An 18,337-nucleotide genomic window follows, 5' to 3' on the forward strand; every position below is an offset into this window, starting at 1 on the left:
ATCTCATTTAATGTGCGTGTCCATATTTTGCATGTCTTCTGAGCCAGTACCTACAAACCTCCACAGAATGGAAATGACGTCCTTAATTTATATTCACATTTCTTTAATTGTCAGTGTAAAATCTGTAAAAACCTTGTAAGGGAATAAGAACGTCCAGGCCGCATTTGCATAAAGCCCAAATTAAGCCCAATACCGTGACACATTATGTCCATAACCAGGCAGACTCATTAATCATTTTGCTGCTTTGCAGTTCGGGTTGGTAATATTAGGTCTTACAGGGCAGCCGCAGTGCAGCTGTGAGTAACTGCCTGAACTTGCTCAAGTCGCACTCTTTCATCACAAACACGCGGTGCTGCTTCTTCAGTTTGTCGCACAGATCCAGTGCCATCATCCCACGACACAGCACCCCCTGCAGCTCCACTTGGACAGCGCACTCCGCGCTCTTCGTCACCACGCTGCCGTCGATGGCTGCAGCCACGGCGTACGAGTCGTAGGAGACGAAGCCGGGTCCGAAGATCGCGTCCTTGCTGCTGATCACATCTCTGGAGTACGCCCAACACTTAGACGTGATCTTCTTCATGAACCTTGCGGCCTCTGTGTCCTGGCTAATCCATTCATCAAAAAAGTCCTGTCCAAGAAAGGCAAGAGTATGAAACTATTTTGAAGACTGACTAAAACAAACTTGCACACAGAAACTACTGATTAGGGAGAGCAACACTTGTAGTACACCACACTTTCTCAATCAGTCCATCTAACTTAATGTAATAGTTTGAAATTTGTTTCCCCAGGAAAACCGGGCAGCAGTGTAGCATAGTGGTTAAGGAGCAGGACTTGTAACCGAAAGGTTGCCGGTTCAATCCCCGCTGGGACACTGCTGCTGTACCCTTGGGCAAGGTACTTAACCCACAGTTGCCTCAGTAAATATCCAGCTGTATAAATGGATAACATTGTAAAGAACTGTAACCTGCAACCTGTAAGTCGCTTTGGATAAAAGCGTCTGCCAAATGAATAAATGTAAATGTAAAATGTAAATGTAAAATAACTGAGCATCTGCATTAACCATGAGCAGAGGCAGCGTATACTTACCCACGACAGTTTATGTCTACAGGTAAATTCCCATGATGCTATGTAAGTGGGGCAGAGGAACTCCTCCAGAACAATGTAAGCAGACTCTGGATCCATTACAAAGTTAAACTCTCCACACACAGTCCGGTTCCCTTTACCTGTGAGGAGAAACGTGTCAGGTGGCATTTTTTTTTTTTTTTTTTAGTCTCAAAGCTGTGCTGGTTTTGGCTTGTCCTCACCTTCCATGTTGCCTCCCATTATAAACAGGTCCTTCAGCTTTTGAGGGAAAGAGGGATCCAGTCTCACAGCAAGAGCCAAGTTTGTGAGAGGGCCAATTGCCACAAGAGAGACCTGCCAAGTGAAACGGATAAGGTATTTCTACTTTTCACCATGGAGTTTAGGGGTAATAACACATACTTACCACAAGAGGGCATCTGCAAGGTATTGCAGCGCACTTTATAAGAATTACTGACATAAGAATCAACCAGCTGCATGCAGCAATCGAAACCACTGGCACAGAATCATTCCTATACTAACACTGTTCAAATCCTAAGTGAATCACTGTTGGTGTACAACATGCAATATGCTATTTAATCTAATCTAACTTGTGCTGGTTACTTAAGCACCTTGCACACAACATGTATTGAGAGAAAAAAAGCTGGGGAAAAAGAAAGATGATTTCTGCATATATTTAAATATGTTTTGCTGAATAGCAGATTAACTAAAGAAGTATCTCAAACAAGAGAAAAATGTTTAAAACATATATACATTTTATCCGTATATTTATCCATATGTTTGTAGTTCTGCCTTTTAAGAAGCGTTTTACGAATCATTTTTTAAGAATCATAATGTGTAAGAGATGTGATTGTTATTAGCAGAGAGCACTGTATTTAGAAATTCACAATTTAAACATTATTTCACTTCTGTCTATTTAAAGTGATACATTTGCTCATATTCTATTTTACCATTTCATTCATTTATTCACACCTTTATCCAGGAAACTTTCTGGTTTTATTTCATGCATTTTAGCTCTGTCATAGAAGCAATAAAATAACTTCTTTGTCGAAGAGTACAACATTAGTGTGCCAGCTTGGATCCTGTCACAAGCCACAGGCCCACTGCTGCTACCTGTTTACCCTCTGTTAAAGGTGTGCGGATGAGTTTCGACTGCTCACCTTTCCTTCATTTTCGGATACCAGCCGGATCATGGCATTGACCGCATGTTCTGACTGGATCTGCTTCTTCCACAGCTCTGGGTCTCTGTCCTCCAGCACGTCCCCAAGTCCATCTGTCCCAAAGTGGCTGATAGGACAGTCAGGGTTCCCCACTAGAGGGGTGGCCGTCCCCCGGAAAACAGGGATCTTGGGAAAAAGCATGTGTGGCTTTTATGAGAACCTCCCAACGCTGTTGCATCACCCGTTCAGAGGCTACCCAGCTCCCTAAAACGTTACGGCAACAACAGCACAGTGTTGCAGTCCTCTGGAACTACTTAAGCGCTAGTCTGTTACCTGCAAATATCGGAAGCCACTCTCATCTGACATACTTTTTACAACTTACATTGTATGTTAGTGCATAAGTATGCAGTTGTACAATACACAATCCAGGATAAGTACCCTAACCAGGTATGCAACTGCAATGTACCTGAAAACTTGAACCTGAAACCTGTGTTGCAAATCCAGCTCCTCAACTACCACACCACAGTGCTGCCCTTATTTAACAAGTGGGTTATATGAAACCACCCCGTATACACACACCTCAACCTACCTACCTACCTCTGTCCTCTCGCACACAGAGAGTACACGGCTCACGTTCTGGCACACATCCTCCACGGAGGCATTCCCGAAGCAGCAGGTGATCCCCAGCATCCGCACCCCGGGGGCCGCCAGGGCCATCATTATGGCCTGGGCATCGTCGATGCCGCAGTCTGTGTCGATCAGCAGCAGCTTCTCGGCCATGGCGTTGACTGCACTCCCTGTGAAAACGGAGCAGAGGATCCATTGAGAGTGGCTGTCTGCGAAGCAGGTTCTGTCCTCTCTAACTAACAGGGCAGGGCCTAGACTTCTGGGGGCTGTAAGCAGGATTTGGACACTCCCACCCACAAAAAAAAGACTGCAGTTGGATGCCCACTGCACATGACAGCGACTTGTGTCATGTAACCATTTAGGCGCACACATCATTAATTAATTCCAGCAAACAAATTCTGAAGCACCTGTTACCTGCAACTCTATTGTTAGATAGAGTTGTTACTAGAGCTGTTAGGCTACTACAACTAGTCCACAGTATAAATTTACCCCTAACCCTACTATAGTTAAATTCTGATGGGACAGCACTACAGTATGAGTGTATTGTTTGAGGAAGCTATTTTTCTGTCTTCAATTAGACACCCGTAATACGGCTACTACCCCAGACCAGCACAAAAAAAAAACCCACAACTCAACAGACCCAACTGCATATCACCCAGTCGGATAGCTGAATTAATAAGAGAAAGAGTCATGAACCGTATTTATGTTCAGGTTGCTACAACTGGTAACAAATCAACGTCGACCATCAACATTCACAGTTACGAGTCTGCGCACCTTTCAATTCTTTTTGACCACAGTCGGCTATCTCTTACTCAATTATTCTATAAAATGACCTATATCCCAATATTTTCTCTTACAATACAAGTACGCCTAGTTAGACATAACCACTGTGATCATGTGATTTCTCTCTATATGCTTCCTAATTATGTAAATCCAAATTACTATGCATTACGGACACACTGACAAAATATGGTAAACAACTGGCCATATTGGCAACCAACAGCTTGCAGTATAAAAATAAATTCTGTTTTATATGAGAAGCCGTTAAGGAAATATTTCAGACTTTTGTTACACATATACATCTGAAACACGTACGCATTCACATGTAAAACTCATACTCACATATACAGTATGTGAAATGCTCATATAGACACATATTAAAAACTCACACACACACTTACATGTGAAACGTCCGTAGGAAATACATTCACACACACACATATATTAAACTCTCATTCTGATCGAGGTGAAACGGGCTCACAGACATATGAAATGCTCATACAGACGCAGGTGAAACACACTTTTTGTAACACTGCACACTGTAAATAAATGTGAAAAAAAAAATAAAATAAATAATCGACAAGCCAAATAAAATATCGATCTCATAAAAACACTGTCATGTTAACTCCATAACTTAAATCATGCTGCGCACACGCTTACGGCAACATTACAGTTTTAATTCTTTATTTAGTAACATCACTTACTTTTAATCTTGAAGGCTCAGTAATGACTACAGTAGAATCACAAAAAACACCATTTTTATTTACAGAGACAGAAAGGAAATGTTCAGGGGTATGACAAAAAAGAAAATGGGCAAACGTTAATGAACCCATTCTTCAGCTATATATAACAGCAGCCGTTCGGCAAACTGAATACAACCAAAAGTAATAACCAGCTAACTGCTAACGGACAGAGGGGAGCTATAGGCTGATGAGAAATGCAGCTATGTTTTCTTACGGGAGTGTGGACAGCAGGCTATAAAACGACAAATTCCTGACGAATTGGCAGTGCTCGTTGCTTTGACAGACATAGAGGTACCGTTTGCCAATACATGCTGTCGCACATTGACGATGAACTTCTCAGTTTTCACATGGTGCGATTTGCTAATACCTTAGGCTAGGCGAGCGAACCTAGCTAAGTTTGAAAGTACCCATTTAGCGGTTCTTGTTGGCTAACGCTGTAGCGGGAGTCAGAAACGTCCAATCATTCAGACATAATATACAATACCAACCTTTCTCTTGTTGTATTTTCTCCTCCTCAACTTTTTTCCTTTTTCGTTTTTCTTCCCCAGAGGGATATGTTCGTTTTTGAGACATGTGCTGGCTAGCCACTCTGTCACGGTAGGGTACTGGCTCGTCTTTCCCCCCACGCTTCGTTGAATGAACGCAAGGCACGGCTAAAGCGACTAGAGCGCTAGTTCCAGGCCGTCTTGGCCCAGTGTGGCAGGCGGCAGGAGCACACCAAACAAAATTAGAGTGGCCACCGAAAATTAAATAATCGTATTCCACTGTACATTTTTATGTAATGTTATGGTTATAATAATTTTTATTCTTTACATTTCTTCGATATCTTTTTGATAAAACAATAATAATTGTTAGGGGGCCCCCTAGCGGTCACGGGGTCCAAAGCGGCCTCTTATATCGCTATCGGGTCGGCTATGCTAACCAAGTACTGTCACTCTCATCTTAAAAGTGGGTTTTTCCTACGGTTGCTGAAGTGGCGGAATCCCAGTTAATAGAAAAAAACAGAAATCATTTTTAAATTTTCACAAACAAATTATTTAACAGAGGGAAATGAGGACAATTGATAGTGATTACGCCACGCACACATAATTTTTAAACACTTGGTAATGCAGGTTCAGCCAAACACTTTCTCTGGGTTTTATGTTCTCAGAGAAGACCTTCCAAATGCCCAGACCTAAATAAACGATCGAATGATCATTGTTTTATTCTGACTGCGGATCAGATTATAAGATATCAACCCATTTTGTGGACTTACCTTGTCGCCACTTGCTAGTATATTTATTACCGCGGGAGAGAATGTCGACTAAGGATGAAACTTTGTTAATAATCAACTAAGTTCGCCGATCATTTGCAAGGTCTAACTTGACTCGATGACACAGTAAAAGAGTTGCAGCATGTGTACTGCTGGGTGTGCAGTGAGTGAGTCCAAGACTACAATACGTGTGGACATTACGTGGTTTGTCTTTGGACAAATATATAACGATTAACAGCAGGGAGTGTTAATCTGCATATGAGCAGGATATTGAGCTTTAATACTTAACTTTTGAATTTTAGAAGGCCGTTTTAATCACATTTAGGGTGCTGTAATTAAAAAGGTATTGGATATTTTTTCCCGAATTTTAGTTCCTTACTAGTTCAACCTGATACGTTAGTATGGTCTATTCCAAAGGGGAAGGCTTGGTGGAAGCAAAGATACTAGAACGAGATGTTGCTTTCATTTGATTTATTAATGAGAAAATTTGTCACGCTGGAAGTCACAGGTTTCCCACAGTAAACCTTTTCGCCCAGAAAACAGGTTGTTAGAATGCGTATAGACATTTTCTGAATGTCCAATCGGAAGAACGGCAATTGAATTCCCCTGACACCTTTCCCCTGTGAAAATAGAATCGCACGCTGTCAGCTCTAGCTGAAGCGCAAAAGGATTGCTTCGGTATGGAAACACGCCCATAAGTTATCCAAAAGGTATGTATTTCGACACATTCCGCATTTCTCTTATCGTGTTAACGTACCCTAACAATTGGAGTTCATGGAATTTTCGAAACAGGTTACCTGTCGGCTGGAAAATTATATTTACCTTTTTGATCAGTTGGAGAATTTGTATTGGTCTCTTTGTCAGTTAGTTTCACTTGTAGCAAATCTGATTTCAGTACAGAAAACTGTCTACGTTTCAACCTAATGGTAGGTGGCTACTTGTAATGACTATGGCAATGATTGAGAAGTTGTAAAGAAAAAAGGTAGATAGACAAATAACTTGTGACCGTAAGTAAAATGATAATAATAACAATAATAATACTACTACTAATAATAATACATAGAAATGAATGTGTTTGCTTTTTGTATTTAACTTGCTAATCATGCAAAACTGCTGTATGTCCCAGATTATCAATCAATTGTGCAGTACTTTATGTGCTGGTTCTTGCTGGAGCCTAAGTGAATTCGAATTCCTTCATTATTATCATTGTACATAAAGCACAACGAAAATTTTGGTGCACTCTCCGTGAATAAAAAAAAGTTGTTTCATAGTGCAGAAGAGCAACTTGTATATTCAGTCCTCTTGGTGCATATATAACAACGTATCAAACCGAAGCACCTAGCCACCACAGTTACGAAGAATGATCACATGCATATAATTGTAAAGAAAATTATATTTGGTTTGCAAAAGCTCTGCTACAGGAGAGGATGAGACCCCCACCAAGAGACAGTTCAAAATGTAACGGTGTATGTGTGAATCTTTCAACTTCATGATTTATTCACATGGATTGCATGAAGCTGAATTATTTAATAATGCATGGGGGGATTAGGCCATAGTAAGTGCCCTCTGTAAGTATGGTCTATGCGAAGGCCGTGGTGATGCAGCATTATTGACTTCTCCTATCTAAATATCACTCACACTGTACCACAGTCTAATTCTGGTTTTCTTGCTGCTCTTTTTGTAGTTTTCTTTGCAATTGGTCGGCCATCACTTATACGGTAGCTGTTCGGTCTCATTGCTTCACAGCCTCATTCTCTCATCCACCATCCAAGCTCCGTTCAATGCCTAACGCTTCAGAGACTGAAGGAGCGAACGTATCTGCAGGGGACGACCTTGCTGGCGACACCACACAGCCCCCCAGCAGAGATGTTGAGCATCACCCATTGAGTTCTCGCACACGCAACACCCAGCAGGTCTCCAGCGTAGAGGTTCGAGGCCCACTGACCTGCCCTGTTACTCACTCAAGGGAGAAGTTCTATACAATCTGCTCTGACTACGCCCTGCTGAGCAAGGCTGCCTCAGTGTACCGTCTGCCCAGTGCTTCCCGGAACGGGCCTTCCATCCCCAGGGACGGTGACCCCTCCTCCCACACAGCCGGTCACTCCCAAGCCTCGGGTGGCTGTCCTAAATGTTTTGATGAGGACGGAGACAGGAAGATATTGTCCTCAGGCCCCTCGAAACCCTTGCTGGCCTGGGAGATCGACACAACTGATTTTGATGCATTTCTAAGAAAGAAGTCCAAGATGAGTGAGTGATATTTTTAAGTGTATCTAAATTTAACTACAGTTGTTGGACATTGGAGTGTTGCAAGCAGTACTGTAGCAGAACTATGACTGGTCTTCCAGATAGCTGTCATGTATATCACTGACGCTGATATTGAAAACAGCTTTAAAGTTTACAGCATGCATTTTTTCAGGCACTTTAGGTATAAATCTGTGTAGTGGCTCATGCCAGGAAAATGAGAACAGTCACCGAACCCATCTGTTGTAGATTATGTCTTAGAAAAGTGACACAAATGGCATAGTGGGCAAGATTATGCCAAAATATTACTTGTCATTGCAGTCAATATATTTTGTCAATTATTGGTTGCTCTATTAAAAATTCAGTTGTGGCAAAATAATGAATTATGATAGGTAATGTAACATGTAGACCTAAAGAAGCCTTAAAATGGTTTTAGTGTACCATACTGATTTAACAGACACACACATGATATTTTAAAAAAGCAGGGACTATGCTGTACAGCCTGTGTGTTTCATGTCTGTGTTGAAAATAAGGGGAAGATTGGTTTATTTGTTTTTGTAGGAAGGATGAGCCTTTCTCTCAAGTGCTATGATTGTTGATAACACAATATACTGTAACGGAGCTAACCAGTAAAATGAATTTATAAAAATGCTCAAACACTTTACAGATCCATTGCCTCTTGAGCTGAATCCGTAGAGTCATATATACCAACAATTATATAAAATCCATTGTTCTACTTTTACATATCATACAGTCGAATGGTACTTGTATTATTTGTAAGCATCTTTGCTTCAAAATCAAACATCTGTTTTGCAGGCAAGGTTGTAAAACACAGCTCCAAGAAGGTGAAGTCCTCAGACAGACACAGCAGGAATCTGAAAGACATTCCTCTGCAGGTCACCCTGGAAGAGATAAGGCAACGGAAGGTCCTGGACCTGAGGAGATGGTACAGCATATCAGATTCTGTGGCATGAAAATAATGTAAATTCTTGTTCACTAAGGTGGATACTAATAAGAGAATACTCAAAGCTTTTTTGTTACCTGTTTTCTGCATAAGGTATTGCATCAGCCGTCCTCAGTATAAGACTTCCTGTGGAATCTCCTCTTTGGTCTCCTGCTGGAACTTTCTGTACAGTACTCTTGGTGCAGGGAGGTGAGACTCATTATAGTGGGGAACAGAACATTGTGTCTTTAGGAAAAAAACAGATGATTAGTGCTTCTTTAAAAAGTAACCCTCCTGGATGATTTATTTAATTCAAAGAATGCCCACTACACTCACAATGCATTGTTTTGTCACATGCTGAAACGTTACTGGTTCCTTACTGCTACACCCTGGGTTATTAAATGATCAGCACATTGGTGCAACAAATTAGCTTTGTTCTGCTGGAGATAGTGATGGGTAGGTTGTCCAGGGTCAGATAGCATCAGGAGGATGGGCCAATCCTTTAATGGTGTTTTCCTCTTGGTGCAGTGTGAAAAATAGTTGTAGTAGGTGTATGTGCGTATTGGAAGGATTGCATGCGCCTCATTACATATTCCCACGTGGGTTGCTCAGTAGTCATTGTGGTGATGACAAGCTTAAATGCATTTCTGCATTTCTGCACAGTTTAATTCATGTAATACAGTCTTGGTTTCAGAAAGCATCAGCACAAAGAAAAGTCAGTCTTCCAAACCTAAAAGACACAGCACAACATTCTGTCTACTATTTTAAAAGCAAATACAGACCAGCTCTCATGAGATAAAACAGTAAGTCCCATTGTTACTCCTGTTGGCTGTGTTTTTGCAGTCTTCCACCCATCTCCCAGGAGGAGGCCCTGCATATCCTGGGGTTCCAGCCTCCATTTGAGGAGATCAAGTTTGGCCCCTTCACAGGCAACACCACCCTGATGCGGTACGGTGAAGAGCATGTGACGCTGCCGCACTCTGGCTCTTCAGCGCTCGCTTTTGAGCCAAGTCTTACTCCTCTTTTTTTAAATTTTATTCTGTTTTCAAAGGTGGTTCAGACAAATCAATGACCATTTCCGTGTCCGTGGATGTTCTTACTTTTTGTATAAACCCCATGGGAAACACAAGACAGCTGGAGAGACATGTGAGTAGGCATCCTAGTTTATTTAAACTCACAAACCATTGTTGTGTGTAATATATCAATATCAATCAACTCTCACATTCTAATAAACCTCATATATTTGAAGTTACTTACTAGCAAGCTGGTAGTTTGCCAAGTGTAGCAATGCCTTTTAAGAGTAATGAAGTAACAGTTAAGGATGTACTTAATTAGGGGTGTCTAGTCGTCGAAGACTGCTGTCTAGCTGGTTTTTGCAGCATCTTTAAAGTGCCAACGCTCTCAGATCTGATGAAAAAAATAAATTTTGTTTCAATAGAGGCAGCCAATCATTTGAATCTTGCATTAAACTGTGAAAGAAAGGTCCTGCTGTACATAGCAACATGTTCCTGAAACTATGATTATCTGTTCACACTGGTAGCTGAGGGGGCTTTGATGAAGATCACCGAGGGGTTGAAGGATGAGTCCATAGCATATATCTACCATTGCCAGAACCATTACTGCTGCCCTCTGGGCTTTGAGGCCACACCCCTGAAAGCAGCTAAGGCCTACAGGTAAGTTCAGGCTTACAGGTGTTCACCTGAAATCCGGACTCTCTCTCACCCTCACAGTCTTTACGTGTGGCTGTCATTTTCATGGAAATGTTTTCACTGTACTCTTCTGTTGAGGCATTGAAACATTTTTGTCATTTTATGAATGCTGATTTTTTTTTTTTTTTTTTTTGGCACAAACAGTAGAGACATATAGAATGAAGTGAAAAGGAGGGAACAGCACTGCCTGGGTGTGTGCGTTATTGGCTCCCTGAGTTCTGGGTTTCACACCATGGAACACTTTACATAATGGAAGGGCCTGGATCAAGATATCAGTACAACATAATATTGCCTGACACTGAGCAGCTTCAGATTACCAGTTCAGTTCTTGAGTTGTACCTTTGGGGAAAAAAATATACAGAACTCCCATAATTTAATTAAAGATGAAAGTGTGTGAAACACAACCTTGCCTCCCTGCTCTTGTTTTTATTTTCAGTAAAGCAGTTTTAAGGTCCAGTGTCATGTTTAATAATTTGCCATCTGAAATTTATGGTCTGGTAGGTTAGTGCCGATTGAATTCCTTTCCTCTTGGCTCAAACAAAAGTCACTTTTGACAGCAGCCTTTATTAGGATGAGTGAGGTATTTTTTGCGCATAACAGACAGACAGTTTAAAACAAACAGCGTCAGTCACATTATCACCAAATTAACAACAGGCTTTGGAATCAGTGCTGAGGGCACAGATGAACAGCATTGATACACTGATAGATAATGAATGGCTGTCACATTCATTTAAAAAATCTGTCAAGATCATCATCTTGTCACACCCATCTTGTGTGTCTGTTTGTGTGTGTATAAAATTTGATCTGTCATGAAAACGTGATAATAACATTTTCAGAATAAGTCTTAAATATGAAGCTCCAAAGGCAATTACCTGACAATTAGTTTTATTACAAATGTTGCATTGGACCTGTTATTTTGACCATATAACTGGTATTGACTGTTTGATGTCTGTTCTTTGCATAGAATGGTTCTTTAAACCTGATGAAGAAAGCAGTCAGCCATTGACAGTCAAGACAATATATAAAGCAATAATACAATATATATTGCAGCTTTGGTTGGAGAAAATTATTCCTATTGGGTTTCCTATTGCTCTGCACCTTATGTTTTTCCATCTGTAAAATGTTTAAATAACAAATTCAGAACATACTGTATTTTTCTCATTTCAATGTCTTTTTAAGGGGTGCTCTTCCAGGTAATGAAATGGAATACTGGATCCTTATTGGGGAGCCAAGTAGGAAACACCCAGCCATTCACTGTAAAAAGTATGTCTCATTTTCAGATGTTTATCACTCATAATGCTTGTGTCAGATCTACCAGGTTCAGATTGACTGCATACTCATGGATGCATTTAGCATTGCTTTCATAAACTTTTTTTTTAGGTGGGTGGACATTGTGACAGACCTCAACACACAGAATCCAGAATACCTGGACATTCGCCACACAGAGAGGGGAATTCAGTGCAGAAAAACTAAGAAGGTCATTGTCTTTACTTCGACTTGTTTGGTCATATAAGCAATGCATAAGTTTGAGTCCATTCTCATCAGTGTAGCTGGAACCCCCGGAGGACACACTGTTCTCAGAAAATATTATGCAAGTAGTTAAAGAATTCTATAGTCAATATCCTGGGAACAGAATACCATCATCCATCATTGTCACACTTCTTATCTTCCATTCAGCTAAAGAACAATGAGAAACGACTTTGTGAAAAACCATTGCTAAAAAATGAATGAACTTTGTACTGGTTGGCTACCATTCAATGTCAGTTGCCTCAGATGACCTTAACTGGAATTGTATTATCCAATTTTGCCTATCAGTTTCTTTCTTAATAAAAAGGTACATAGCATCATATGACACTGTTTTTCAGTTCATTATATAACATAATTGAACAGATAGGAATAAACTCCTCTCTCTTACGGTGACAGGTGGGGGGGAATCTCCACTGCATCATGGCATTTCAGAGGGTGAACTGGCAGAAGCTGGGGCCCTGGATTCTGAACTCAGAGAATCTGTGGAAAGACATCCATCGACAGGGGACGGAGCGGGCAGCGAGGGGGGCTACAGATGGCCAGGAAGAGAAGTCATCTTCCAAGCACCCTCATGGCCAGGGTCAGTCCTTAAGCAGGGACTGCCTGAGAGAGAGCCCCTGCAGGCATTTGTCCAACACCTATGATGTTGGACCTGGGGCATCTGCTGAGAGTGAGATGGACGAGGAAGCTGCTGACTGACACCTAATGAAGGGGCTGCTGGGAAATCCTGTATTGGAGGGAAGCCTGTGGGTTTGTTTTTTGTTGTTCTCAACCAAAAAATGGCAGCTGTACCCAAATGTATGTATCTGATGCATTTGGTGTTATTCTGCTGTTATCACTTACACAGTTCTGTCATATAAAAATGACAGATGTGCATGAAGCGCATAAGAGGGGCTTGAATAGATGGATTCATTTCAGTATGCCATCAATCATTGATTTGAAGGTGTGGATCTTAGTGGTTTATGAACTTGTGTTTAGCAAGGTAAAAACATCTGTCACTCATGGTAGTTCTCTACTTTTTCCTTAACGAATTATGTTGCTTGCACACTCGTCACACAAACACTTTTATTTTAGTTACCAGACAACAATGGAGCATTTTGTTGGTGTTGCGAAATCAACATTGCTCTGTTTATTTCTTATGTATGTGATTATATCTCAGTCTTAAAGTGAGCAAAACAATGGTTGTGAATCAGCTCAGTCTGCAAACATAAAAGAAATAACTTATCTACTTATCTACTACTATCTACTTGAATTTTCATTATGTGGATGCAATAAGCTAGAGGGCTTTGAGGACGCTAAAAGAATGTGGAGCATCATGGACAGTCAAGGATTTCAGTGTTATTAGGAATAATGCAGAGCCGCAGTTCATCTGAAGGGATAAAAATGCAACCGTGCAGATACCTTTTTCCTTTCACGAATGCTGGACACTCCAAGGTTTTCTTTTGCATCTGCTTGTGACCATTCTTTGTATTTTATTTTAATTTGGAGTCAATGTATTCCTTTAGTCATAATTTAGAAGAATAAAGAATAATCCTTACGCCTATAGTGATGAACATAAAGCACTACAGAGAGTACATGGCAGAAAGGGAAATGAGCTATTGTGAAGTGACTGGAAAGTACTGACTTTCCTATGAAAAAGACTGAGAGGGGAATAGGGCCTTGCACAAGAAAGGTAATTACAATTTAACCTCTGTTTGAATTGTGCTTGTGTGAGTTCAAGATGGGTTTTCAGGATTTTTGTGTTTTATGTGACATCAGCATGATAAAGGCTGCATGCTAATGCTGCTTCCTAATGCTGTATACAGCCACATACTATATGTACTGCCTTTTCCATGGAAGTGGTTAACAAAGTTTCCCAAAAATGTGCATTAATGAGGTATTGTTACAGATCATGCTTTTTTTCCCCTTTTTATCACATTAATAAAGGTTTATACAACTTTTTATACAAGTGAATTTTATTGCAGCAAAGTTACAGAATTACACAGTAATAATTTAAAATTTAATCTTTTATATTAAAATTCAGAAGGTGGGTGGGTGTGTTCACAGGATTGCATTGGTATCAAAAGCTAAATCCTGTGACTTGATTCTGTAATTACAGACACCAAACAATCATTTCAAGTCAAGACAGTAATGCTCCTGCAGGTCTCTTTAGGAATTTTCAGTCGCTTTGTTTCCAAGTAGTTGGTGTCTTATTTCAGCAATGTCAGCTGGACTAATGCGGCAGCATCCACCTACAGGAAATGACAAACGCTGGTTAGCTGAGCTGAGCTGAGCTGAGAGTAATCTATCAGTGGCAACGTGCATTGTGCATCTTTGTGCCTGACAACACCCACCAATCCAAGCAGCCCCTTGTTCCCTCCACTTCAGGCTCAGTTCGGCAAAGGACGTTTTCCTGTCGGTTGCTTTCCACCTGAAAACACCAAAACATATCTCAATTTGGACTTCAACTATCGTTATGCTTTGTAATAAAATTCTGAATTTTCACTTAGGTCTTAGACAGTTATCTGTCTATTGATATGTGCATATGGGCCACAGTGTGTGTACTCCTTACCATTTAATGAAAGCAGAATTTGTAGTGGAATTTTACAGATGAATCAAGCAGTACAGCAAAGTCAGGCAATCATTTCCTCCACCTACCCAGTTTCATGAATCCACTCCTCTCCGCTGTTGGGGTAGACAACCCAGCACAGGTCTGGGCTCCAAAGTGGACCAGCAGAATCAAGCAGTGGTTCCACCAGGGTAGGTGCACAACAGTTCACCCCAACAGCTACCAGCTGCTTGGACTTCCTAGCCAGCTGGACAGCCTCTGAGAACCTCTTGCCATTTGAAATGCACTGTTGGTCCTGAAAAATGAAAGATAACTAAATTCACTGTTTGTAACATCACATGTACTTTCCTGACAAAAGTTAAATGTCATATAATCGTTCTGTTGACTCTTGATAAACCCTGATAACTTTGAAAGAAGTTCCAGCTAGCAGAGAACACCTTGCATGAGAAGGACAGCCATGCTTGTGAATTGGGAAACTCCTGGAGCAGCTCCACCAAGGCCTCTGCCTCTTTGAGACTTGGGATGGTTTCCATAGCAATGAGATCAGCTCCTGCTGAAACCAGGCAGTGGAGCTGAGGTCGATGCCAAGCTTTCAGCTCCTGAGAACAGAGAAGCAGTGTGACAGACAGTGTGACCTGTGACAGCAGCTTGAAGGCCACTCCAATAGTGAAGCACAAAGAGGGACTGACACTGTCTTACCTCCTTACTCATCTTCTCCTCATACGCTCCTGAGTACTCTGAGCCATCGTGCAGAAAGGCTCCATAAGGCCCGATAGATCCGGCCACCAATGGCACCCTCCTTCCTGCAAAGGAACATGACAGCAGAACTTTTGCTGTATTTTAGTGGTTCTTTACTGTATCACATAAACATATACCACCAAACACTAAAAATCTATATTACATTGCATTACATTCTTGTCCTTTAGCAGATGCTCTTATCCAGAGTGACTTACATGGGTTATGATTTTACAAGTTACCCATTTATACAGTTGGATATTTACTGAGGGAATGCTGGGTTGCCCAAGGGTACAACAGCAATGCCCCAGCGGGTAATCTTGTATCATCATGCACAGGCATGCATAAACATGTGAAAGCAAATTTTATGGTGACAGTCAAAGCTTACCTGACTGAAGACAGGTAGCTTTGAAGTCCTCTACTGTCTCCTTGGCCAGCTGCACTCCTGACATCAACAACTGATTAGCCTGCTCAGTTGTCAGACCCAGGTGTTGGATGAACCCTTCAACACTAGCCTGGTATGTAGCTGTTGTGATAACATCAGCACCACTGTTCAGGAATCTGTCAAGGACACAATATGTTGCATTTTGTGATGCTCAACCAACAATGTATTATTTTAGAAATGATAATTTTATATGATGTAAAAGCAACTGACCCTCAATATCAAATTGAGATGTCATGCTGTCATTATATGTAATATACCCATCCATAGAAAACGTACAGACAACGTACTGCTAAAAACCTTAGGGAGAACTTTCTTTTTCTTACCGGTAATGGGCTTCTTTGACTGCCTTTGGATTAGTATGCAAAATTCGAGCACTCCATAATGGGTCTCCCTGTACAATATTATGGATAATGTTACTGTCAATCCCACGCACCTCTCTCGGATATAACAGTGGATATATGCAGTTCTTTACCTGTATTTTAACACCAGCTGCTTCCAGTTCTGTTGCTAATCCTCCATCCAAAATCACTGGGACCTTGGCCATCATAGGTTTAGGTCATCGATATGTTGTTCATGAAACTGCCTTGGGACAGAGAAAAGCATGTTAGTGGATACTTTGAAGTATCTTTTTAGCGCTGACACAAGCGTCTAGAAATTAGAATGATAGCTACTGTTACTTTAACTAATATTTTCTTCCCATTTGTTGACATATGAAAGTAATGTTACCTGCGCTCAGTGCAACATAGGGTGTTTAAAGTTTACAGGCTTGAGCAAAGGAATATCAGTTAAATCTAACGTTACAAGTTTCCCTTCAGCCTGAATGAGAACACATACAGTTCCACATTAAAAAAAACTAATGAACACCATCATCACACGTTAGATAGATAGCATTTAGATAAAGCATTTAGCTGTCAATACCCAAGACGAAACCTACACCGCCGTACGTCAGACTATTCTCTATTATAATAATGTACTGACATGTGGTCGGTGACTTCAAGGGTCATAGTTTTTGCTTCCGGCTCGCTTCCTGTATTTTGATGTTTTTATTTTTAATTTTATAATTTTAAACGCATTTTCATCTGATAACTTTTTTATAACTTTAAACGCACACAGAAATGTACTTTTAATTACACAGACAATAACTGAAATTAATTATTCTGATGGTTTATGTGCTAATGATAATCTGCGTTATATGGTTTCTATGGTAACTAAACGGTCAAATACTGGTCTGAATGCCGAATCGGATCTCCACGGAAAACAGAAGTTGCTGTCCCAGAGTCACTAAATGGTAAAGTTCAGCGTACGGTTTTTGGTGTTACGTTGTTTTGCTTTGGTACAAGCAACGAAAAATCTCTCTTGGTAGCAAACGCCAAACAGAGAGGTCCATTAAACTTCACATGATGTTAGCCTGCCAACTAGGTGGCTAATGCTAGCTAGCGTCGTGATGTGTGATAAACCAAGAGCAGGTTAGCAAACGTTAACGTAGTTGCTGTCTGTCCACCGATAAGCAACCTGGCTACCCAACGTTACCATTAGTTTGTTAGCCAACTCTGGGTTGTCATCCCTGGGTAGTTTGCTAACTTAGCTAGTTAGCTAACTGGCTACGTAAGGTGATGTTTACATTGTAGGAGTGAGCAAGTAAGGTTTTCTGAAATATAGGAATTCAGGCCTAAGGTGGCAGTTACAGTTGCATATAGCTTGCTAACGTTATATCTAGCTGTAAAGATGCAGACTGTGATGGGTTGTTCCTATAAATGAGAGAACCTGTGAACGCATTCATTCTCATCAACCGCATGCACGGATTGTATTCAGTATACTTGGTTATTAGCCATGATGCTTCATGTTATGTTTATGTTGCGTGTATTAATTTGCTACACGCTCTTATGCAAAGCGACATTGAAAAGTGCATTTAATAGAGTTCAGCAAGCAGCTGCATAGATACTGCACCATTAGTGCCATCCTTGAAATACAGCGACATTGTGGCAAACGTTGCCACAAGGGGCGCAAGTGCTGTCTTAAAATGCCTTACCACAGTTTTACATTTAGCCGTCAGGTTTGTATCGCCACGAAGTGCTTTACCGCAGAGCGCCTCAACATGTAATAACCTTAACTGCTTTCCTGCGGGCACTGCAGCTCAATTCACTGTTTGGGGACAAGGGTATAGAAGGAGGTGAACGAGATGAGCGATCTCTCCAGGAAGGGACTACTAGGCATGGAGTGGTACTAATGGAGTGGTGTGATACTAATGGAGTGGTGTGGTCTACTCCTGTCTTACCTAGATGTCAACCTGTACAACACTGATGCTGAACGAGACTGAAGTCAGACTATAATGATTGACACAAAGGATGTGCCGCGTTCTTTAAGGTGAAGCCATTTATGCACAATGGGATTTAGAAAATACCTGCATCCCTTTGCAAATACATGTTACCCATCTGGTATTCACTTTGGCATTTTGGTGGAAACAATATGATTTGAACCTTTCACTATAACGTTAAATCGAACAGGATATAGGATCACATATGGCTTTGCTTGTGCAGTAGTCTGAGT

At 41.0% G+C, this 18,337-nt stretch overlaps 4 protein-coding genes across 7 annotated transcripts in view; 2 read left to right on the plus strand and 2 right to left on the minus strand.

Annotated features, from left to right (window-relative positions):
* si:ch211-201h21.5 (uncharacterized protein LOC555526 homolog) lies at positions 1-5,754 on the minus strand. 2 transcript variants are annotated; one of them, XM_036540068.1, is made up of 6 exons: positions 5,646-5,754; positions 2,838-3,037; positions 2,241-2,426; positions 1,305-1,416; positions 1,087-1,223; positions 1-628 (listed from the first exon to the last, which is right to left on the minus strand). In XM_036540068.1, exons 2-6 carry the CDS (start codon positions 3,018-3,020, stop codon positions 266-268), a joined length of 981 nt encoding a protein of 326 aa, XP_036395961.1. In that variant the 5' UTR covers positions 3,021-3,037; positions 5,646-5,754; the 3' UTR covers positions 1-265. The 2 variants fall into 2 exon arrangements, with proteins under 2 accessions (XP_036395961.1, XP_036395960.1); XM_036540067.1 differs by lacking the exon at positions 5,646-5,754 and adding an exon at positions 4,879-5,639.
* Positions 5,755-6,070: 316 nt separating this feature from the next.
* On the plus strand, positions 6,071-13,136 carry LOC118785440 (basic immunoglobulin-like variable motif-containing protein). Its single transcript, XM_036540066.1, has 10 exons — positions 6,071-6,352; positions 7,389-7,889; positions 8,700-8,829; positions 8,941-9,036; positions 9,670-9,774; positions 9,878-9,972; positions 10,367-10,499; positions 11,715-11,798; positions 11,916-12,012; positions 12,459-13,136. The coding sequence occupies exons 2-10, from the start codon at positions 7,424-7,426 to the stop codon at positions 12,759-12,761; spliced, it is 1,509 nt and encodes a 502-aa protein (XP_036395959.1). The 5' UTR covers positions 6,071-6,352; positions 7,389-7,423; the 3' UTR covers positions 12,762-13,136.
* An 895-nt stretch (positions 13,137-14,031) lies between these two features.
* On the minus strand, positions 14,032-16,741 carry zgc:172121 (uncharacterized protein LOC337599 homolog). 3 transcript variants are annotated; one of them, XM_036541267.1, is made up of 9 exons: positions 16,709-16,741; positions 16,263-16,373; positions 16,114-16,181; positions 15,734-15,906; positions 15,310-15,413; positions 15,048-15,209; positions 14,700-14,905; positions 14,396-14,472; positions 14,032-14,293 (listed from the first exon to the last, which is right to left on the minus strand). In XM_036541267.1, the coding sequence occupies exons 2-9, from the start codon at positions 16,335-16,337 to the stop codon at positions 14,211-14,213; spliced, it is 948 nt and encodes a 315-aa protein (XP_036397160.1). In that variant the 5' UTR covers positions 16,338-16,373; positions 16,709-16,741; the 3' UTR covers positions 14,032-14,210. The 3 variants fall into 3 exon arrangements, with proteins under 3 accessions (XP_036397160.1, XP_036397161.1, XP_036397159.1); XM_036541268.1 differs by having other exon boundaries at positions 16,263-16,369; positions 16,709-16,738; XM_036541266.1 differs by having other exon boundaries at positions 16,517-16,725.
* Positions 16,742-17,000: 259 nt separating this feature from the next.
* nme7 (NME/NM23 family member 7) overlaps positions 17,001-18,337 on the plus strand; it is a 46,760-nt gene continuing 45,423 nt past the window's right edge. The window contains exon 1 of the mRNA XM_036540046.1: positions 17,001-17,078. Coding sequence (XP_036395939.1) covers positions 17,076-17,078 — 3 coding nt within the window. The 5' untranslated portion in view covers positions 17,001-17,075. The remainder of the gene's footprint in view (positions 17,079-18,337) is intronic.

The sequence above is a fragment of the Megalops cyprinoides genome, chromosome 11, assembly GCF_013368585.1.
Source record: "Megalops cyprinoides isolate fMegCyp1 chromosome 11, fMegCyp1.pri, whole genome shotgun sequence".
NCBI classification, from domain to species: domain Eukaryota; kingdom Metazoa; phylum Chordata; class Actinopteri; order Elopiformes; family Megalopidae; genus Megalops; species Megalops cyprinoides.